The sequence below is a fragment of the Haliotis asinina genome, chromosome 16 (genome assembly GCF_037392515.1).
Source record: "Haliotis asinina isolate JCU_RB_2024 chromosome 16, JCU_Hal_asi_v2, whole genome shotgun sequence".
Classification (NCBI taxonomy): Eukaryota; Metazoa; Mollusca; class Gastropoda; order Lepetellida; family Haliotidae; genus Haliotis; species Haliotis asinina.
Genome location: NC_090295.1, coordinates 24311141 through 24336238, shown reverse-complemented (window position 1 = coordinate 24336238; position 25098 = coordinate 24311141). Strand labels below are relative to the sequence as shown.

Sequence of the window (25098 nt, the reverse complement as noted above, 5' to 3'; positions counted from 1 at the left end):
AGATAATTTATAAGTGTTGAAAGAAATTCGATCGAATCTAAATCTATTAAAATTATCCTTGCAAGAGTTAATTAACATGCATATCTATGGGAACTTCACTAATGATGATTCATCTATGACTCAAACTATTGTGGTTTCGATATGACTGCACAACACGTCAGGTACAACTTGATGAAACGTCATCGTACCAGCGGGCATACACACTCAATGGCCAATGTCAGATTGCAGTCTTTTGTTTGACAAGAAATGAAATACCTCCTCTAGTGTTATATTTTCAAAGACTCCACGCAAAAGTGTCCATGAGAGTTGAGTTTTAGTCGCCTCTGTGATTTTCACTGACAACAGGAAACTCCGTACATCAGCGTTCGGTAGCTGCATAGTGTGCACTGCATTTTATAGGAGAGCAAGAGCAATGTTGTGAGTTTGCAAAATGGAAGCACACTTGTTCTTACAGAGACCCATTCTTGGTAGACAAATGCATGACCGGGACGTGGCTATGTCGAAATTTGTTTTATAAACGGCAATAACGAATTCTTATGCGCACTAAATAAAGTGATGCGCCAATGCCCGAGAAACATTTTACTTTTTTATTTAACCTTATCTAATCGAGTTTCAGATAAACACAATAATTCAGAGGAGTATGGGAAGAGATCCTAGGATGTATAATTCCTAGTTGATTATTTTGTTGAATGACCTGAAACAAGCATGCACGGGTTTAGCTGTGTTGATGGACAAGCAACCCTCTGGCCTTCCGCAGCAAATTAATGAGCTACAAAAATATTGCAGTGACTGTCAAGATGGACTGGCATCTCAGTGAGCGGAGTGATCTGATGCAGCTGTTGCAGCTAACACTGCCTGCCACTGTCTGGCTCTGCCAGGTGTGGCAGATAACACGTCAGGTCTTTTTATAGAACTGACTCATATGCAGATGTGCTGGTGTGTTGTGTCCAGCGTCATTATTATACGTTTGTGTACGAGAACTAGTGACGATGCAAAGACGCTTCGCGATGAGTAGCAAACACCAAAAAACGAAAATGATAAACATGCGGAGGATGACACATAATAAAATATGCACACTAGAAACGACAAAACCCTTTCCACATTTATCAGAAATCTCGTTCTCTGTACAATTGTGAGAATATCTATGTTTGTTACAGCAGTATTACATGTATTACTCTACATGTTGTTTGGATCATACGATCCAGTGATTGTCACCATGCAATACATGATAAATAGAACAATTAGCGATGGTACCAGGGATTTTTTGCGAAATACAAGAACTACAATAGACAACAACAAGTGACGTTCTGGGTATTTGCATATACGGCAACTAGTTTTTTATACTTAATTACATGAGAATTAGTGAAGCGCTTTATGACTGCACCTGCGACAACTTGTATACATTCGAGAACTAGTGAAGGTATTTATAACTGAATGTTCGGAAGATAGTGAAGTTGCGTTTAATTCTGCATAGGCCAACTGATGAAGTTGTGAAGTCAGACGGAAATTAGAGGAATTGCGTAGAATCGACCAGAGAAGTCTCTTACAGAACTAGTGAAGTTGTGCCGAATTGTACATCTGAGATCCTGTGACGTTGTGTAGAACTATACATAAGAACTTTACAAGAGAAACCTGCTTCAGCATGGACGTTGATTTCACTAGTAAATGCCAAGCTGATACTACATCATCTATTAAAAGGTATAACTGGACAACATACCCAAATAAAGGCGTCCTGCATTAGAAAGATATAAAGATGTTTTGAGACTATGTTCAAATCGTTTCCATGGAAACCGAGAAAAGTAAACATAACACAAATCTGTAAATACCAAAAGCACCACTTCCAGACCTGCCTCACATATCTGCCATGTTTTGCTGAAAGATATTAAGACGTTTTCGAGTTTTGCTTCTGAAACGAAATCCACCTTCCCTTTTGAGACTATGTTAGAATAATTGCCCTGGAAACCCGGAAAATAATACACCACAAAAAGCTGTCAATAGCAATATGCATCACTTCAGTTCTCTTTGATATATCTGCCAAGTTTTACTGAAAAATATTGAATGGTTTTTGAGCTATGCTGAGGAAACAAAGCCGAACAACGTTAACTTTTCATTGGAAACCGTGAAAAGTATAAATGTCAAAAATACAAAAAAACCAAACAAACTGTAAATAGCAAAGATATTTAAAGATTTTCGAGTTGTGCCCGGAGAAAACGCACCCCTTCCCTTTTTGAACCTAAGTAAAAATTTCATTGAGAGCCATGAAAAGAAGTATAAATGAATGCCCAAACCAAAAAAAAAAACAACAACGAAAAAACAAACAAACATAAAAAAACTGTAAATAGCAAAAGGCAACACTGGGGTCTGTCTGCCAGGTTTTGCTGAAACATACTTAAAGGTTTTCGAGTTGTGCTCAGGAAACGAAGTGCAACCCTTCCTTTAAGACCAAGTGCAAAACGTTTCCATGGAAACCGAGAAAAATATGAAAGACAAGAAACTGTAAATAGCAAAAGGCACCACCTTAGGTTCTGTTTGTAATATCTACCAATATTTGAACGGTTTCTGAGTTATGTTCCGGAAATAAAATGATTATGGACGGACAGACGGACTAGCCGTCGACTATATCCCCCTCATTAAAAGCTGGGGGATACGATTTACATACTTTTATCTAACATTTACATATATTCTGTGAGACTGGGTGATCTAGTATTTTATGCGTTTGGTCGTCATGCCAAAGGTTCAGATTTATTCCTACGATGCGTGAAATCCTTCTGGCGTTGGCTGCACCGAGATTGATGGAATATCACTGTTAAGAATACCCCAAACCATACTCATTTACATATGGTCTCAGACACGCAGTGCTGAGAACGGTCAAGGCGGCTCTATACACAGAATACATATCCCGTCGTTTTGTGTGTACACAGTTTTTCTTTATGGCTGTTTAAGTGCTCGTTTAAGACCCGTACATCACTACCTCGTCCTGCAGAGGAGTATTACATGCATCCGGCTTCAAAACTATCACCCCCAAACTGTTCTCAGTCAGATTCCATCACGTTCAACATTGCTCACATTTACCCTAATAGCCGTATTTAGTTACTTCCATTTTGTTAAGGGGATTTTAAGTGTATCTTTTACATCCAGAACACCATTAAGTGCTGTTATGGGAATATCTCCCTACATCAGTGTGTCTGGATGGGAAACTTACCGATGCAGATACAATGGCCCTTCTGGAAAAGCTACTTGCAACCACATGGACATGTTCCTTGAAATATACATATTGCACCTTGAACCTAATTTACACAATTCTTGGGAAAATGTTGAATTGGTTCAAAGGTTAATACAAAAATTATGAATATCACCATTTGAAAAAGAATTTAAACCATCAGTGGGTGAAATTGTTTCCAAATCGGGCCAGTGATTGTGAAGATTCACTGTGAAGATTAGCCATGGACTAGCGAGCCAGTGTTGTTATGTGTATTTGTGTGAGAGCGCGCGTGCGTGCGTGCGTACGTGCGTGCGTGCGTGCGTGCGAGTGTATACACTAGTATACATGTGTGGGTACGTGCATGGCGTTTTTATGTATTTGTCCCGATAAAAATGCTTCTTTGGACAAACGCATCAAATTATCAGAAAGCGCGACAAACGCATTTAGATGTTAAGCACACAAATAAACATTTTGAAAATAATGTGACTGCGTTTACTTCAAGAATCGTTTGAGCCCAACAGGCACATAATACAGTGTTTCTTCAAGTGCTGAAATGCAATGTAGCCAGTCTTGTACTCACGCCAAATGCACTACCGAGGGTGGCACTCATCTCTTCCATGGACTCATTCAGAGGCAGGATGGTGCCGTTGTTTGCTGCCAGGAACTGGACCCGCTTCTCCATCTCGTTGAGCTCCAGGAACCAGATGGCAGGAACCACACACATCAGATAGATCAGAACACTCGGACAGAACCTGGAACAGTAAGTGAATGACTTCGTCAGTTGTAACACCGCCTTCGTCGGTAATACTGTGTTATAAAAAGTGATGGTTGAAAGTCAAGACGAATACGATGACAATATAAGAAAGAATGAGTTTAGTTTTACGCCACACTCAGCCGTATTCTAGCGAAATGGTGGTGGTCTGTAAATAATCAAGTTTGGACCAGACAATCCAGTGATCAGCATCATGAGCATCTATCTACGCAACTGGGATACGATGGCACGTGTCAACCAAGTCAGCGACCATGACCACCCTATTCGGTTTGTCGCCTCTTACGACAAGCATGGGTTACTGAAGATCAATTCTAATCCGGACCTTCACCGATTATTAAAGTAGGGCTAACAAAGAAAACTTAGTTATATGTGCCATTCAACAACACTACAAGTTTGTTAGCGAAACAGCTAGGAACTGTTTTTCTCTTTACAACTTTTAGTATAAACACACATACTTTAAAAACTGGAAAACAATGTCATCAATATTCCCCGTAATGGCAAAATATACTTTCCGAAATTATGTCTACTTGTGATAATATCAAATGGTTTGACAGGTATATTGCAAAGTGGAATGAGAGTACCACCACATTCAGCCGAAGCCACACATGTTGCTATCGAAACAAAAAGATTTTTTTTCAGAAATCCAAAACTGCCAAAGGGCACCAGTTCACTATCAGACCTATCTCTGTGCCAAATTTGGTGAAGAAATATTGTACGGTTTTATAGTTCTGCTCCGGAAAAGAGCACTACTACCAAATTCAGTCCTGTTGCCATGGAAACGCAAAAAATATTTTATTCCAAATCCAAAAATACCAAAGGCACCAGTACACCATTTGGACTATCCATTTGGTGTGTTTGGTGAAGAAATATTAAATGGTTTGAAAGTTCTGCTCTGGAAAAGATGAATGTGCGCGGTCGGACAGACTGGAGAAAACAGATGTGAACAACATAGATTTCCGGCATTTATACACTGTCCTTCGCTCTGTGGAGGTTCATACTCCACCACACTTCCACAAAGTGAAATTATATTTTTGAATGAAAGATACATTTGGACAAATAGCAGGATAAGACAATACTGTTATATATTGAACTTACCATTTCCACTCCTTGCCTCCCTTCTTACCGAGGGTGATAGTCATTTCCAGTAACAGCAAACCAAGCGCACACGCAAGGTACCAAAAACGCTGGTCCTTCGTCACCACGTACAACCGCCATATTGAAATGGCGCCGTGACTTGAGAAGAGCAGACGTACAGTGATGGCGCGGAATACTGAGAAGCAGCTCATGTCAGCTCTGTCACAACGTCATCAGCGCCCTGAAACAAAACATCGGTCTTGAAAACAAAACACTTAAAGAATTCGGCAACCGACACACGAACTTCACAGAGTCTCGGAAATTCAACTGAGATTCATATGAGAGCGATGAAGATCTAATGGAGGACAAGTGCTTCATCTTACAAAAGTATGATAGATGGAAAAACTTTCAACTTGCTCCAGCCTGAACTTGTGTTGGAATCGTTACAACTAAATATATCCCGGGAACCTAATTAAGCAAATGAGAGAATCTACTTTTGTAATACACTCGTTAGCAAAGGTCATTTTTTCTGGTGAAACGACGTTTTCGTGATGTTCAAATTAGAACACATGTTAAACTCAATACCTTATTGTGCGAGGTCAACAATCTGAACTGGGTAGTGTTCCATTGTGAAATAGTCTCAGAAAAATCTTCATTCATTCATTACAATCACCTATAATGTCAGCACTCCTTACAATCACCTACAATGTCAGCACTCCTTACAATCACCTATAATGTCAGCACTCCTTACAATGTCCTTCAACGTCCCTCCTCGTTAAAATGCTCTACAACGTGAGGACCTTTCAAGTTTGACCACATATCAAACCCCTTACCATCTCCCAAAACGTCATTACTCTTCACATTCTTCTCACGTCAATACTCCTTACTATCTGCTAAAACGTCGGTACTCTTCACAGTCCACTGACATAACGTCAGTCCTTCATTCCATCAGTAATAGGGCTAGGTAAGTATGTCACGGTCCTTTGCGAGGCCGTTGTACTACCAGTGACAAACAACGTTTCGAAAGGGCTCATGGTTGTCAGTTCACAGTAAGGAACGAATAAGCCTTGCAGGAATCCACTTCCAATCTAAGTATCCCCAAGTTAGCCAACTATACGACTGTCAACAGTTGTGAAAGTCATATTTGGAGGTCGCGCTTTAGAACTAGAACTGATTTTTGAAGACACGTTTGTCAACGGAAATCTGTTACAGGAAGTTAAATGGGCACCGTCTTGCACATTGCAAGTTAAAGAGGGCAAAGGGAGAGGAAACCATTTTTGTACCGGACGTTGCGAGACGAGACTTACAGGTCCATGTTTTGTTCCTTATCTGGAAAGTCTCCTGTATACTCCCAGCACATGTTCTGTCAACGTTGCTGAATTGGAAGGGTGCGTTTTCGCTGTCATGGGTGATCCATGATTTTAGCGTGGGATTGCAGAGATTGCTGTTTTCGAGGAGTCGCTGCGTATAACCTTTAAGATGATGATCCGATTTATAGTTCCTGTTGCAAGGACATCATCTGGCTTTCGATCTATAGTTCTCGGCGGGGCCTTATAAATATTTTTCGTGGTGAAATCTAACTTTGTAAGAAGCGGGGTTGGTTTCATCGTCACATCCCTTTCCTTTTACATAGTACAAGGGTAGGGTCTGGACATGCATATATCTTTCTTACACCGTTTCTAAGCCTATGTGGACTACGCTTCCAGTGCCCAGATCTGCTGTAATGACTTCTCTTTTTCAGCTCACCAATAAAACCAGCGCTCCTTACTTTTAGCCAACATTTTTTAACGCACGCACAAAAGGACAAGTGGATTCGTTCAAATCCGTCACATCACTATCTTCATGGAGTTAATTATGTTTCCATAGATCGCTCTGGTAACATGGTAACTTCACTTTCACACTGATGTTGTTTAACATGGAACGGTTAAACATTCTAACGTGACGGATAAATAAGAAGCACACATCTGTGGAGGAAATACAACGTCATCATTCTTAAGATCACCAATACTGTGCCTCATCTTCTGCAAATCACACCTCTGCATCTGGAATGATATTTACTGATTTTGGAAAATGTTTACGTTCAGCCCATTTGGTGTTTAAAGATTTCTCCTGTAATCACGTCCACCAAACCAGTGCCTTGACACACGTAATAATTTAGAATTAAAAAATAGTCCATGTCTTCTCAGAAATAGTTCCTCTCACGAAAGTTATATCGAAACAAGGGTTTATTATGATCGTGATGCAGTTATCAGTCATCTGCGTTGATAGTCCTCTCATTCATTCCTGCACGTAAGACGCTATTAATGTCATTGCATGACAGAGGGGAATGTGCTTCTCTTGATAAAGCCGATAGTTGCAGCCGGATGATGACAGGCGATGTGACTGAAGGGAAGATTAGGTTTATTACCGTTTGTACTTGCATGTTTTTACAGATGCGAGTAAATGGAATGGAATGCTTTAGGCTTGAACTATGTGAGGAACAGAATGATGTTGAATTTGCAATTAATCCATGTATAACATGAGTTAGGAAGGCGAGAATTCACGAATGTCATCTCCTTATGAAGGAGTAAGAATGTCCAATATAATCCATGTGATGGGACAGACTAGGTCTCCAGTACCTCAGACTTGACGCTGGAGGCCAAAACATTGGATTTGGATTATCTGGGTGATTATGTGTAATAGTATCGGAATGGCTGGGACTATTGCTTTGCTATCACATAGTGACTGTCACGTCTGACTTCAGTAACACATTCTCATGACATTCACCGACATTTTGCCTCTCAACAGAATCTGTTTTGTCGAACAAGCCAGACAGACATATTTTCAAATTTTCAGGTGGAGGTGTTGTGTCATGACTATTTCTTACTACTGCCTAGCAACACTCACGTTATCCCCAGTGGGAGAACATCGGAAAATCGAGAAGTAAAGCACCTTTAGCGTGCCAGTTGCTGCAGGATCTGCTGATTCCGAAAGACCATGTATCACCGAAACGTTCCCATGTTCTCAACACCCTCCACCGTCATGTCCGTAGCTCCCAACCCACAATTGAGAACTTTCTTCATTATCGCGCACCTGTTCTTTGTTATGGTGTGCGTTCAACAATCCTTGAAATAGGCGCAGTGTAACTCTGGCGAACATGCCTTATCCACAGCTGTGTTCATTGATAGCATCAGCAGATGGGAGGAAGAAGATCACATCCTCACATACAGGAATGTGAAGGTCATCTGATCCATACAGATCAACGTCAGAAGCATTTAGTGCTTGATTGTTTCCACTGCGCATGCGTCGAACGCTTTCCGGCAATCTGTGTAAAATATATCCCAGAAGTCACCAAAGGAAAACATTGGTTAGTTTGATATATCCATGTTTACATGCAAAAGATCCTTCACTTTGATTAATATGTTTAATACATGTAGATATACACACATAGTTAAAGTATCCATTTTGGAATTTCGGGCTTAAAGTAAGTGTACGCGAACAATACGACAGGTAATGAAAAAACGATTACAAGGTAATGACTTATCAGTATAGAAAAACCAATCTCTAATGTCGAAATTGATAACCTCTCTATACCTATATTTTTATTACCATGTAGCCCACTGTGAATTACAGAAACGCTTCACAACGAAGATATCTTCTGTTTCTCTTACTTCATATGGTGCATTAGCAAAATAATATCTCAGAATTAAACTTACAGATCGAGTGCATCACGCCGCTATAACAGGGATCATGCGTATGAATACATTTCATTTATGACTGTCAACATCAGTCTCTATGATTTTATTTTATTGAAATACACAGGCGGTATGAAAAAGTGATAAAAACGACTTCAGCCAACATATTGTATATTTTTATAATGTCTCTAATACACGCTACCGGTAGGTCTCTAAATATGAAGCGGAAGATCGCTGGTTCGATTCCCGACCGTGTCATACAAAACAAGACGTGGTACTTATGTTGTCCCTGCGTGGCGCTCAGCCTTAATAGTTACAACAAGGACAGTGGCCTCGGAGTCAGCATAATGTGCCTGAATGGGGTGTTCATGCATAACTGTCTCAGTGAGCTACAGTGGTCGAAATATCGAAATAACGGCCTCCCCGAGGTTGGCAACTTTCATGTCGGGCTGCCTGAAAAAATCTCCAAAGAATCAAATACCAGCCTAAGTCTGTGCAAGCACAACAGCCATACATACACACGCATGCACGTCGTCATACTTTTAAGTTCGATGTTAGACCCCATTTCACCTGGTTACCATTGGCTTTGCATGCGTGCCCATATATACTGAGGGGGAAACTACGGAATCACGTGAAAGCCCATGCGTTCCTCGTGTGAAGAAACTTGGAAATAATAAAGGAACGCTTGTCCTTTCATGTGATCCTTTATTTGTTCCCTGGGTATGTGATGCATAATTACCTGTATGCAAATAAATGAGTTTAGTCAAACAATCTGCACAATTTCAAATCTATTTCTTTTCATATATTGCATTTCGACTACTTGCTCTCAACGCTGATTGTAATGAAGAACAGGTACCTTCATGTTCCAAGACGCAGAATACCTTACCCAAACACTGCACACCTGCTCCATATCATAAGCATGTTGTTTTTACAAACGGGACAATGTGCGAGAGAGTTTAGTTTTACGCAGCATTAAGCCATATTCCAGGAGGCTGTCTGTAAATAATAATGTAAATAATCTGGACATGACAATCCAGTGATCAAAAGCATGAGCACCGATCTGCGCAACTGGGAATCGATTTCATGTGTCAACCCAGTCAGCGAGTTTACCAGCTAATCTCGGTAGTCATTGAAGTCGTCAATACAGACAGATTTACATCCAGATTGACATCGACATAGTCACATTATTCCTTCCGCGGGTTTCGGACACCGGTCAGTAGCTTCATTAATCATTAATTTTAGTATGTCTATCAAATATTATTTAAGTTATTATATTATAAGTATATTCACCATCAAATCCATATGCGCAAATTATTTCATAAGCAAGACATACATGGTCAGATAATTCAGTTTTTCAGTTTAGTTCATTTGTCCTTTTGCAAATGAATTATGAGGTCAGCTCGCTTTACAATTTATCAGGGGGCGGAGGGGTAGCCTAGTGGTTATAGCGTTCGCTCGTCACACCGATGCTCCACATGGTACAATGTGTGAAGCCCAACTCTGTGTCCCCCGCTGCGATATTATGGAACATTACTAAAGGCGATCTAAAACTAAACTCACTCACTCGTACAAATACGAAAAATTGCAAAAAGCGGCATATAACTAAACTCAAGCACTCACTCAGTCACTCATTTGAATTAGGAAATTATACATTGCTTGCTCACAATATATCATATTTTCGAGTAAACAACAAGGGAGAGTTAATGTGTTTCTGGCGGCAAACCCAAGTTTTAGATTTATCTGAACGCCCGCAATACAAACAGGTGGTGTTCTCTGTGGTTGGAGTGCCTGCCATTCACATTACGATACTTTCATTATTTGCGTTTTTCTATGGATTGTTCTATGTAGCCAACAGACTCTTGAGTAACTGGTACCCGTCCAACTTCAGAGACATGTGGGCTGAACAAGTGTGTTTAGGTAAGAGCCAGATGTTTAAACAGTCAATAAGTAAAAACATGGGCTGCAGTTTGGCATTACGGGGATTCCCTAGTGCTTCCGTCAATAAAACCTAGATAATATACAAATATAGATGATACCTGAGTTCAGAAGCTGTAAACTGAAACCGCCAAAGCACCATTGTTTTTGTGTGAGTGCTTAAACAGGAATTACCTCCATAAAAAGTTTGTGTTTTATTCCATGGCCCGCAAAGAACTGCATTTTTGATACAGATGATTCTTCAACATATAAACATACTCGAACGACGAACATAGGTTTCTGGCGAGCCCAAGGGACGTGACTCTGCACTGCGAATTAGGAATATTTGAGGAAATCAAAAAACGACAAGGATGATCTCAGGATAAATCTATTTAACGTTACAATCGTATACATATTTCCTACAAATTGGAACTACAATGACCGAATGAAGTAGGCAACAAGCCACTGCCTTTTATTATGATCACCTGTACAAAATCGAATTTTAGCCAGAGAAATAGCAAAATGGAGAGATCAAATGTTAACGAAACAAATGATCCCTTTGAGGAAAAGGGCCCGAATGAAATGCAGATCGTTGACTTGATGAATCTCTTGACGAGGCAGAGGGAAAGGTAACATGGTTCCAGCACTGTTAGACAGACTAGGACCAGGCAGATGAGAGGTGGCAGACGCCACCATGCCAAGAGCTATGATGACTCGCACTAATCATGATTAAGATTTTGGAACACAACTTGATGCCACTGGAACACAACCTTCCCTGAAATCCCAGAAGATATTGGAACAGTGGAATATAACTCCAATAACTATGTGGAGTAGACTATGTACATAACAAACACGCTTTGGCAATGGCAACAAAACAGATTTAGAGAACCATCTGTTTTTGGTCAAGGACGCTTGCTGTTCATTTTTGTCGAGGTGGTAATCCCTCGAGTTGAATGAAAGTGCAGTACACTATAAGTCAGGAGCACTCTGAGGAGGATGTGAGTGAGTGAGTATAGCTTTTACTCCAGCAATATAAGCAGGAATCAGCACAGATGAGTTGATAAAGTGTGCATCCTCACATTCACTTGTAACTAGGTGAGGCTATATTTGTTTTTGACTGAGTGATATTTCGTCACGTTAAATCGTGTTGATATTTGTGCAGGAGGGTAGGAACCAGTCGCTGCCCATTATATCTCATCAGGTAATTAGTGTCAGAATACATTTCATGTTTCTGGAGAAAAACGTAAAGTATGCAAATGCCATAACTTGCTAATTAAACGTTAAGCTAAGACATTATAACTACAACCGCCTTACTTAAGTGGGGCCGGATGCCTACGTTGTAAATATCAGAGTACATATGAAAAATATTACAGTTTCTTTTTCATCTAGCCGCATATCAGCTAAATACACAGAATTTGTCTCATTCCCGTTCTGATCCTTTGGAAACATGCGGTTATTAGTCTGTTTTAAGTGTCTTGTAATGAGGCAATTATATTGAACATGTCCGCGGTTTTATGAAGGAGTGTTGCCATCGGAAACGTTGCCTGTTGCGGTTCAAAGATTCATCGTGAGAGTGTACTATTGCGGGCTGTGGGAAGACTTCGCTTGGAGCATGGGTGTATCGGGGAAGAGTTTGTTTGGTGTTTGGGATCTGTTGAAGAGATGTGACTCGAGTATTGGTGTCCGAACAATGAGTTTGTAGGGATTCATGGTAGGAGTATGTTTGAGATGTGAATGTCTCGGGGAAGTTATTATTTGATCTTTGGGATCGAGAGTTGGTGTTCGAGAAATAAGTCGTTTGGTATCTAAAGGACGTGTGTCAGGGATGGAAGAGTTTGTTTGTGATCTTTGAAAGGCTTACGCTTCAAGTGTCGGTCTAGTAGGAATGAGTTGTTTTGGGGTCTACGGAAGGAGTATCTTGAATGAAAGAGTTTGCATGGGATCTGTTAAAGGGATACGCTTCGTGTCGGTATACGAGAAATAACTTGTCTAGGACCTGAGTGAGGATGCTTGAGATTGTAGAGCGTGTTTGAAACTGATGCAGGACAAGGAATGGCGCATAGGTGACTAAGGGAAAAACCTGTTTGGTGTTTGGGATCTGTGGAAGGTGAAAGCTTCGAGTGTTTGCCTGAAGTGGGGATATCTGATGGAAGAGTTTGACTGGTGTTTGATTTCTGGTAGAAAGAGGATTTACCTGTAGTCTGGATGTCTGAAAACCTTTCCATGCTCTTTCGGAGAATGAATAGAGTATATGGCTTCAGTTTACGGTCAGCAAAAAAACAGTTTACCTAGCAGTTTGGCAGCCTTAGACAAACAGGCCACTATTGCGATAATAGATATCAATGAAGTTCTTATTCCCCGTAAATCCCCTTCCCGATCCAACGCCTGTATCATGTGCTGACTGGTTCCTCGCATACCCCAGTGCTCTCAATAAATACCTGTGTGGTGTCTGCACACACCACACTGTGCCCTCACAGACATAAATACTACAAGTATTCAGGTGGAAAAAAAGAACCCTGACGTTTCGCCTTCGACAAATGCGATATGCTTCAGATAAAAGTGTCTAATTTATGGACCTGAGTTTTGCAGGCAAGAATTTGGTAGTATTGAATTACAGAAAAAGGCTTCAACATTGCAGACCCCCATCCAGGAACGTCATTTATTGTTCCCTTAGAAGTGGTATTTATTTCAGAGATATTAAATCACCTGTACAATAATTAGAAAACGATTTATATCTGTAAAGCTTCTTCAGCACCTCCTCTCAAGGCTCCACACACTATCACGATCCTTCAAGGCATTACCTGTACTTGCTATTGCAAAATTCGTGAATTCATAATCGTGAAATAAATAAAAAGAAACCGGCGTATGTACGTATACGAACACGATGTCAGATATTTGGTTCATGCTGGAAAGTGTTAGAAATGTTGGATGTCATTGACTTTCCTTAAAAGAAATTCATGTATTTATGGTAAGGAGATACATGTTCAGAGCAGATGTGCTAAGTGTGTCTTTTTGCTCCGAATGTTGTTCCTTGTCAAAACCTGTTTAAATGTGTGCTTACTTTAGTGACTCAGAGTGCATCAAGTACTTATACACACGTTGAGCACACTGCTGGTCTTCCCCGACGTGATATTGCTGGAATATTGCTGAGACCAAATTCACTCACTCACTTAGACACACGGTGAGGCAGATTTCCTGGAACTAAATATATAACTTAATATACTATCAAAAAAAAAAGAAACGTATACACGAGAAATCTGTTGCGAAAATGCTGTATTTTCAAACATGAACTCGTATAACTCGTCCACAAATAGCCGTTAGTGCATGGATTTGTAGACCAGTGTAGAAGAAGTTAATGTCTATAGAACCTCAAGTGGATACTTTGAGATAACGGTGACGTTGAGCCCATCGGTGACGACGTTGCATGAATCCTGCGTCGAGTTTTCTGGCTCTTAGGCCAATCTATTTCAACCTCCGGACAGTTTGACCGGAAATCCTGTGACGTACAGGCACCATGGCCGCTGTGCTGTCATCCATAGCAGTACAATCACGCAACTGTAGTGCTAGGATGTACCAGTATTGGGCTGCAGTGGTAACTCGATGTCTGTACGGGGATGGTCATTTGTTATATCTGTTTAGTCGCAACTAGCTGCAGGCCATGATATCTTGTTCAGACTAATATTCAGACGCCTGGTAACAGAAGACTGGTCATCTCCAGCATGCTTTCTTTCAATTGCGATGTTCCGTGTCAAGACGTGACGTAGTTATTTGACATCAAAACACTTTCAAAACGAATGTCAAGTTTTGAAAGTAATCTGGATTTGTATTGCCAGGTAGTGATTGCTCTTTGCTGCACAATTTCAGTTTGAAGGTTAGTTGTGTTACGTTGTGGCGATGCCTTTCTAATCCTTGTAGGAAATCTAATCAAAATCAATATTTTCAGGTAAAATCGATTTTTCACCTGTGCAGTCATGTGATATCATGCTACCAACACTTTAGTTACATATTTTGACGATTGTTTGAACAGAATATGTAATTTATGTATTCTAAAAAAATACAAATCGATTATGCGTTTCTTTTATTGGAATAGTATACCATGACATTCACTTAGGAATGTATCCCCATAAACAAAAAGAACAGTTTCCTTGTGTTTATACAGGGATTAATGTTCTAAAATTATATAATCGTACTAATCTGCGAGGACTGAATTATATTCAACTTTGTCAAAGTTTATTATGATTGTCATTATTCCAAGGATATTTTTCGATATACAAGTGAGGAATGAATGAAAGAAAGAAAGTGAAAGGACCATTACATAAACATGGTTTTAACCGTGGTTGTTTTCAGTGTGAAAAGAACCACCATACGCCATCCCATTTCTTTTCATTGCGGTGTAATTAACAGGTGAAATGGTCTTCACATATTGTACCCATGTGAGGAATCGAACCTGGGTCTTGCCCGTGACGAGCGAACGCTTTAACCACGTGGCTACCACACCACCCCCACCACACAATGAGAAATTAAAAAAGTTATATCATAAAACAGTCCAGGTGTCCTTCCCTTGAATTAAATCATCCCATTATATATTTACAACAGAGTGCAACATCTCCGTTTAATTGCTGGTGTCTTAAATAGCTGCGCACTCCGAGTCGTTTCTATTTAGGAAGCAGGATGATGCTTTAAACTAAACGCATATCTAAGGACTGGCTAAACGTCAACCATGCACTCTTCAAAGTCTCAGATTAATACGTTTAAGGCGGAAACTTCAAATGGAGCCTGTCAAGTCTGGTGCGTAAAACACGGCGATGTCAAACTGACACTATCTGGCACTATAAAACTGGAACTAATCTCCGGATTGCCCCAGTACGGACCATAACAAGAGATTGATCGCCAAGAAATGTGGGTCGATAGTGTTGAAGAGACTAAGCCCTAATCCAGTTAAAAAGAAGGTACAACGGTGAAAAAATTCCGTTGAAATTGGAAAATAAGGGGAACGTGTGAATCGCCTTGTGGTGTACCCGTTATGTGTACCTAATTATATTACAAGTATGTCTTATGCATGCATGATTTGGTCCGATAGGTTGGAATACCATAGTTTGGCATCAAAAAGGGCGACCGAAAACATAGTTATTCAGCTTTGATCTTTTCTTTCGGAAAATATTGTAGTATCCCATGTTTGACGACAATTTCTGTCATCATGAGATGCGAACATGCCTTTGTTTTGTTGCAAATACGGTGCCAACGGTTCAACATTTCATTTCGAGTGGTGAACATAAGAAATGGACCTTACAATACGGGCCGCATTTTAAATAACTGGATAGGGGTCAGCCACAGCCACTGAATATCCGGTAATAATGGGGGATGAATATGACATGCATAGGGAATTAGTTTATAGCCTCACTCAGCAATGTTGCAGTATTACGGGGATCTGCACATACTCGAGTCGGGACAGGGTGTTCCCCAGACAACACAGTGATTAACATCACAGCTATGAAAATCGGCGCAACTGGGATACCATGTAATTTGTCTTCCAAGCCATCGGACCTCAGCACCCGATCCCATTAGTCGCCTGTCATGACAAGCAATGGTTGCGAAAGATTGTTACCCACAGTTTCGCGCTATCTGATCAATATAATCATTTAATCATCTTTCATTATCTAAAACCTTCCAACTTAGTTATTATAAAAGTGCATAGAAGGCACATCTTCTGTAGAGAACAGAATTCACATTGCTCCCTTACATTTATGTTCAAATCTCAAATGTCGGGAAAAGATTACATGTGGATGGTAGCTGATTGGTAAAAACATTCTCTGTAAGCAGAAAAAACGGGTACTATTCAAAATGAGGAAGACTATCGCTAGTTTCACCGGCTACAATATGATCGCAATATAAACGCCGATCACATTTTTCCCCTCCTAGGATTTGGTTTGGATGTTGTTGAACGTCACAGTATAGCGCAGACGGGACCAGACCATCCACTGGTTAACAGTGTGCGTATCGTTCCACGTAATCCAGATACGATGACATGAGTTAACTTGGTTACGTCAGCGAGCCTGACCGCCCAATTCCGTTTGTCCGCTCTTACTGCAGTCCAATTCCTCTAGGAATTTCAGCCCTGCTATCGGAAAACGTGAGATATGTTGCTATGACATATCTATCTGACTTCGTGGAACCATGCTCAAGGCAGATCCCCATCCTTCACGTCCCGTGTCTTCGTTCCATACATTCCAGAGTAGCCGTAAATCAAACCGCAGGTTTTAAAATAAATGCATGCAGCATGTCGACAACATACGCTACAAGAAACTGAAACGTAGTGCTCACTTTCAGAAACGATATGGCACCAACACGGGGGCAATAAAGACTTGTAGAATAATACAAAAACACGCCAGAATGATATACGAGAAGTCTGATCGATACGATGAAGCATGAGATGCACAGGATGCAGTCACGCAACAACATCATCGGTTGATCGGAGCGACCGGGGAACGCGTTAAATGAAGAACTCGGTTAAATTAAATACGTCTAAGAATGTATGCAATCCCCCTCGATCCATCAAAGTTGACGTAACATACGTATTTGTGGAGTTTACTTGAACAAAGAACAAGATAATCATTTGAGCAGCCCTAGCAGTTTTTCTGTGATCGGTCTCGGGATTTGATTAACTACGAGAGACTTTGTTTAAATCCCTCTCCTTCAACCAACACTGTTTAACAATATGTACAACATGCATGTAACTCGTGTCGGAAATGGTGCAAGACGAGCTGCTTGAGGCACGCAATTGCACCGCCCAATGATGCAGGTATGCTCTTTTCTACATGATAAGCGTGCAGTTCAATTGTATATTTCAGGCATTATGACGTCAACTGGCGGGGGAGTAAAGCTGTTTAGTGAGGAAGTGGGAGTCGACGTCCCTGTCGCAACATCCAACAGTGCACACCAAAAATAGAAAATCATTTTCGTGATGGAGCCAGCCACAAACCTATGAGAGAACACTTTTAAGAAACGGTGTGCTGTTTTCGATTTACTTTAATCCCATGTCTCTACCCTTATTTGCAGTGTACATATGTCAATCCATTTCAGAAGAGAAGGGTGAGTGAGTATGGGTTTATGCCGCTTTTAACAATATTCCAGCGATACTCTAGACATGTCTAACCACTAGGCTACACCACCGTCCTCAGAAGATAAGACAAAATGTCAGAATTGCCTTGCCGTTGAAATTTTCTGCTGAAACGCTTTCTCTGCTGTGCCACTAGCGGATGTAATCGCAGAACCCAGTCCACAGCGACCTTACATCAGAGTGAGTGAGTTTTACGCCGCGTTTAGGATTATTCCAACTATATCACGGTTGGGGACACCAGAAATTGGCTTCACGCCTTATATCCATGTCGGGAATCGAACCCGAGCGAGCGAACGCTTTAACCACAGGGTTACCCCACCGCCACTTAACATCACTGCATCACTTTACATCAAGGTATCACCTGAACATTCAAGAATGCTAAGACGAAGCACTGATAGAAGTAGTATAATAGTTTTCTCTAAGCCAAAAGAAAGCAACTTTCCTTAGCAACTTATTTTGGGCCCACGAAACATATCTCAGGATGCCAATTTTGGAAGTTTTCATTTTATTTCTTTGGGGAAAATACTAACTTAATAATATTCACTTAAATCAGTATGGTCTCTGTGGGTGCATTATAACTGGCTATGAAGAGGACAGTTCTTGTAATTTGATGATTCTCATATTTTGGCAGCCATGGGTTTTCATGACTGGTACTTACATGAAAGGGCGAACTAAATACTACCGAAGGTCGAAGAACCGTACGCTGTATATTTAAACACTGCAGAGTACAAGAGTTTGCATGAACCCTAGTACACAGCCCCGCTAGTACACTGTCTCCCAAATAATGAGTGTTTATTTAATACAATAATTGTTATTGAAACGAACACGCACGCACGCACTTCCACGTCACGTACATGGACCGAGAAGAAACACGCACGCACGCACGCACGCACACTCGCAGAGCGCACGCACATACACACAAGGCGTTATATGGTATGACCAGAAATTATTGAGCATTTAAAGGTTGTAATTTTTCATTCATTACTCACGTATTTAATGTGAATATTAGCAGAACATAACTCCAGATTCAGTCACAGTCACATTCTATCAGTCATATCCATCCTTAAGTTTTCTAAACTCCTCCGTTTGTGTATTTTGAAACAAGAATACCACGCCGCCTTCTGTCACCGACTATAATTTTTCTGGGTCTACCTACCATTTGCAATATTTTTCAAAACACGATAAACAGTGGACAAAGAGATGCCTGTTCTACTTGAAATCACTTTAGCGGATCTGATGTTCTTGTTGTAATGCGAGAGAGAGACAGCGGGAGTTTTAATAACGTACACGTGTGATAGGTTAGGTAGTAAGGCTTAAATACGTACGTTACGTTACGTTACGTTACGTTATCATTAGCAAAATACTGTTCCCATCGCATACAAAACAGTAAAACAAACCTTAATAATGTTAATATACACAATTGAAATAGCTTTCACATAATTATCAAATAAATACACTGAATAGTTGTTTCGTTTATATAGTTAGTCGTATATCCTTGCCAAAATAACATGCTCCGTTTCTGACATTGAAATATATATCACTTGTTTTAATCAGTCAGATTGAAAAGTAATAGGATTAATAACATACAGAAGTTTATATTATAATGTGGAAATACGGACAGCTTTGTGATGGATAACACAGCATCTGTTGTTGTTGTTGTTGTTGTTGATGATGATGATGATGATGATGATGATGATGAACTGGTAGGAGCATGTCCCCGAACCAAGACAAAAAACATAACCTTGTAGTACTTCCTTTGATCAGGTCTAAGAGAGTCTTGTACCCCTCGAGATTGCACTAAACAGGTGAAACTATATTTCATTAGCAATATGTTTGTGATCTCCGGACAGTCCTAGACAAAATAAAACCTTGTTTTCATAAGCAACTGCGGAATCCCCCGAGATGTCGAGATTGATAGATGGAGATGTATCGCACTAAATCTTTTCTGACCCTCGTTAACGATGCTCGTTCAAAGACAGGTGCTTATCTTAGGCTGATAGACAGGTATTCAATACATTTTCTCTTAATCTACTTAAATAAAAATAATAATAAAAAACGTGACCCACCTTGAGTCTGAAAGTGATGTCAGGAGATAATTAATGATTGCAGCGGCGTTAAAATAGGTACAAAATTTACTGCCCTCGGCGGTAGGGATTGCATTGCCGGTCATGTTAGTCTTAACTGCCACAAGGACATGCTGGGTCGTTGATGTGGGACATCTTGAAATATACGATCTCTTACTTAACCCTTGAAACTTCACATCGATAGTGGGTTTAAAGTTATTTGAACAATGACGTCAAATACGGTTGTTTCCATGGGAACATAGGACTTTCCAGGGGACAGTCTTAAGTAATAGTCTTAAACTTTTACGGGGGTGGGTATCCCTATTGATAAAACGTTCGTCTTGTCTTGCTGACGATCTAGGTTCGATTCTTCACATAGGTATAAAGTGTGAATGGTCAATGCCATTTTGGCGTCTACCGCCGTGATTTTGTAGGAATATTTCTAAAACTGACTTACAACCAACTCACTCACTCTTTTAAATTAAACGTCCACCTCATTTTGTAAACACAACGAAGGCAGACATGGAATAGACAAACCAAGATAATTAAAAATGCGAATTTAGAATCTAAACTAAAGAAAAACAATGGAAATGTAATGAACACGTGGTACTCGTCAGAGTAGAGCTAACTGTTAACGTGTGACGTGTTTCGTCTCCGTGACACAGCACGTGATGGTGTTCACAAGATAACCTGATGTTTCATTGAGTGTGTCAGGACCGTGTGTTATAAATATTCCAATACTTGCTGAGTAATATGGTACGTTTGATGTGGTGGGCATGATAACATCGACACGACATTCAAAGGAACATAAAAACTTGAAGTTATGACAATGTATATCAAGTCTGTGACCGCCAACATATAGGTGGAATATTGCTGAATGCGGCTCAAAACAACAAGCCAACCCGACAAATCGGAACTGAATGCCATGCTTTCGACGTCTCGTAGACACAGACCTGAAAAGGAGGACTCATTCAAACAAACACTCATGATATATTTACACTTTCAAATATTCTGCTTCATATCCGTTACCTGCTCTCAGTCCCTACATGAATCGTGACGTTTTGGGCCTCATTAAACAACCAACCAACCAACCAACCATTCAACCAGTCAACCAACCAATCAACCAATCAACCAACCAACCAACCAACCAGATTTCTGTGAACGATTATTCTTTATTATTTGTCATTGTGATCATTTTTGTTTCTATGGAAAGGCATACAAGTGAAGCTTGCTTCATATTTTACCATTATGTCATGTATGAGAGGACCATTATCAAACCAATTTCATTTCAATCTTATCCGTTTTCAAAACACGCCCGAAATTCCCATTACAATTAAGTTTGTTCTCGAAAGTATAATTTTGAAAATATTTCTATCTATATTTGCATGTTGACACCAACGAGATGCACCTGGTTTGGCTTTGGTTCCTGTGCTACAGGAAGGTGTAGAACCAATTATAAGGTAATTCGTTCTGAATGAAGGTACTGGAATAATTTATTATAAGAACATCAATTACCGTGTTCGTTTCTCTGAAACTTAGCGATGCGATATTTTTCTCGCGTTGGTATTTTTTCTCTCCAAGGTATGGGCAATCAAATTCGCATGATGACACCAACAGGTGTATTTGTACACGAAAATTAATTGAAATTACAGGGGAACTATTTGTCGACAAAATCTGAAAGCTTAGAGCCAGGCACAGTTGCATGAAACTGGCTCGACTGTACACAAGATAACATCAAACAGACTAGCGTAAGAGATATCGATTATGTTAACACTGGTGTCATGGCATGCTTCTTGTAAGTTTATTGCGTGCACTGTATTCAATACTGCGCTGCAGAAATCCTTTAAATATTACCAAGACTAAGAACAGCTCAGTTCCTCAGCAAATGACGTCGTGTTCGTGCTGAGGTGACACACGTAACATACGATCGTGTTGACACATCAGGCCATGGACTGGCACACGTAGCAGCTTCTTGAATGGACACACCTCCCAGGCAATAACCAGCCCGACAATCGGTAGAAACCTTATCTTTTAAAGAAGAGCCCACTAACCGTCTCTAAACATGTTCATCTAGAACATATATCACTTGAAAATGCTCCCGTCATCTGAATATGTTTTGTTTGGCAGAGATAGTGATCGCATTTTCGTTCCTAAAATAACTATACATATTTACTTCTCGGAAGAAAAACATTTATCTGTCCTTTACTTTCTCCCTCGGGAAAATAATCCGAAATGTTAGTACACGGACGAAAATATTATTGCTAAAACACACCCAGATAGGATGGGTGATTGCGCATAATGGGAGTGTTAAACCGTAAAGAAGAGGATGAGCCATTATCCGTGGTAACACCGTAACCGATTCTTAAAGACTAGATTCCATTTCGTCCAATTATCATACTTAATGCTCCTCTTATTGGGAAGGTGGGGTATTACTGGAGGGGTTCAAAGACAAGGAAAATATCTCCTCATCAGCTCTCCACGACACTCACTTACAACAACCAAGCCTTTCACCAAAGCTTCAGAATGAGTGAGTGAGTTTAGTTTTACGCCGCACTCAGCAATATTCGCGCTACATGGTGGCGGTCTGTAAATACTTGAGTCTGGGCCAGACAAACCAGTGATCAACAACATGAGCATCAATCTACGCGATTGGGATACGATGATGTCAACCAAGTCAGCGAGGTTACCACCCGATCCCGTTAGTCGCCTCTTACAGCAATCATGGTTTACGGAAGATTAGTTCAAACCCGGATATTCACGGGTACTTCAGAATGAGTCTCCTATATCTCTGTATTATTAAAGTACTTGTACTAATACATATCATCCATGTTAAGGTAATGCTGTCATGTTTAGATCCATTTTTTTATTTTATAATCTAATTGGACATGTATCAAATGAAGTAATACCTTGCAGTGCATCTTCTGTTGGGCCACATCTATCTATCTATCTATCTATCTATCTATCTATCTATCTATCTATCTATCTATCTATCTATCTATCTATCTATCTATTCATCTATCTATCTATCTATCTATCTATTCATCTATCTATCTATCTATCTATCTATTCATCTATCTATCCATCTATCTATCTATCCATCTATCTATCCATCTATCTATCTATCTATCTATTCATCTATCTATCTATCTATCTATCTATCTATCTATCTATCTATCTATCTATCTATCTATCTATCCATCTATCTATCCATCTATCTATCTATCTATCTATCTATCTATCTATTCATTTAAGCACCTGCTTTAATATCTCGCAAACTTCGGCAAAGGTTAATTTACAGAAGCTGTAAAGAATTAAAGAAGCAAAACGTTTCTACGACATTGGGGCTGCTTTTGCCTCTCGGGTACTGGAGTATGACGAACTAGGTATGATGAACTACGTGTAACGAACTGAGTATGACGAGCTACGTGTAACGAACTGCGTGTAGCAAACTACGTGTAACGAACGGCGTATGACGAACTACGTGTAACGAACTGCGTATGACGAGCTACGTGTAACGAACTGCGTGTAACGAACTACGTGTAACGAACTGCGTATGACGAACTACGTGTAACGAGGTTTGTTTCTTTACAACTGCAGTTGTTTTATTATGGCTAATACGAATTCATCAAAACTTTGAAACACCCAGACATCCATCCATCTTCATCTTTTCCAACATGAAATCGTGTGCGTCTGTTTTACCAACATGAATCAACGTCATTACTCGAAAGGCAGTGCGACTGCAGAGTTTCCAAGTCCGGCCGCTCGTGTTTCAAACAGCTGAATGATTCGAAGCATACTCTTGTGATAGTACTGCTCGCCAACACCCGAGAGGTTACTTCCCTGCCTTGAGAAAGGAATGGCAGTGCAATTGATCACATTATTTACTTATGTGATTAACGTTTACGATCAATTACTTGCTATACGGATGTACCGGAGCAAATGTGGAATTACATGAATATTATATGATCATCACGTTCATGGACCATCTGTCCGTGAATTTCTGTTTTGAGAACATCAAGTCAGTTCGTTGTGGGATGAGATGTATGAATCGTTATTCAAGTCATTTTTATGATATCATCCGACGGACAGTGCTTCGAGTTGGCAAATGTATTAAAAATCACACGCACGCACATTGGCACACATATGCGTACGCACAAGCAAACACGTGTATGTATCTATACTTCGGTCTACGAACCTTCACATAAACGATGAAATATTTTTTGGAACTCGATGGGTGAGTGAGTGAGCGAGTGAGTGAGTGAGTGAGTGAGTGAGTGAGTGAGTGAGTGAGTGAGTGATGTCATTGCGTGCCACCAGTGTTATGTGGGACGAAAACACAAGGCGGAGAGCAGGTCTTGGACAACTCCAAGGACACTGGGACGGTGCTGCAAACCTAGAAACATAATCGATGCGGGCAGGGATTCGAACCTACACTCACAGGTTTCTAGCGAGCCCACGCCCTCCGGTTCCTCTCATTTCCAAAAAAGTAAATACATAAAATGCAAGAAGATTTTACTTTTATGTGTTTTCCACGGCTGCTTGACTCTAAACTTCAATTTAATGTGTTTTGAGGCTAAATACATACTAATTAAAATATATTTTACATACATCTACCGACTACTACAGGAGGGATCTTCGCCGTAGACATGCTTAGACATGAGGCTGACAGCTGTTGGCGAGGAAATATGTTTGGTTGTCGTTTCCGCCGGAGTTGCTTTCAACCACAAGCTTCCAGTCTATCATGTGTAAGGGCAAACAACTCCAAACTACAAAGGCATGGCGACATACGTTGTCATGACTACTGACTCATATTAAAAGTGAGTGAGCAAGTGAGTTTGGTTTTACCCCACTGTCAGCAAAAAATTACAGTAATATCACGGGGACACCAAAAATGAGTTTCACACAATGTGCACATGCGAAGGAATCGAACCCCGGTCTTCAGGGTGACGAGCGAACGTCTTAACCACTAGGCTACCCCACCGCCCCTTCATATGGAAAGAAAATATACAAAACCTTTATCGAAATCTCGAGAAAAGCAAAAAAAGTAAAAACGTTTCAAATGGCCTTTCAAAAAAACATATAATACATAAAATCAATTGTTGTCAAGGTCACATGCATATGTATTTGCAGTATCATGAATATATATGTGTTAGTCCAAATAAATGTTGTGGTTCCTATTACAACTGTTTAAAATTTAGGTTAGGTAGGTGTACTTGTTTATTTAATCAAGCTGCAGCCATCATGTCATCTTTCTGCATCAGATTGACCGATGTTCGTCGGCG

General features: G+C 40.2%; 1 protein-coding gene across 1 annotated transcript in view; it reads right to left on the bottom strand.

The window, feature by feature from the left end:
* LOC137268243 (transmembrane protein 26-like) overlaps positions 1-25098 on the bottom strand; it is a 42048-nt gene that overhangs the window by 6197 nt on the left and 10753 nt on the right. Inside the window, exons 2-3 of the mRNA XM_067802780.1 lie at positions 5070-5289; positions 3783-3954 (exon numbers count right to left, since the gene is read on the bottom strand). Of these exons, the coding sequence (XP_067658881.1) occupies positions 3783-3954; positions 5070-5260 (363 nt within the window). The 5' untranslated portion in view covers positions 5261-5289. The remainder of the gene's footprint in view (positions 1-3782; positions 3955-5069; positions 5290-25098) is intronic.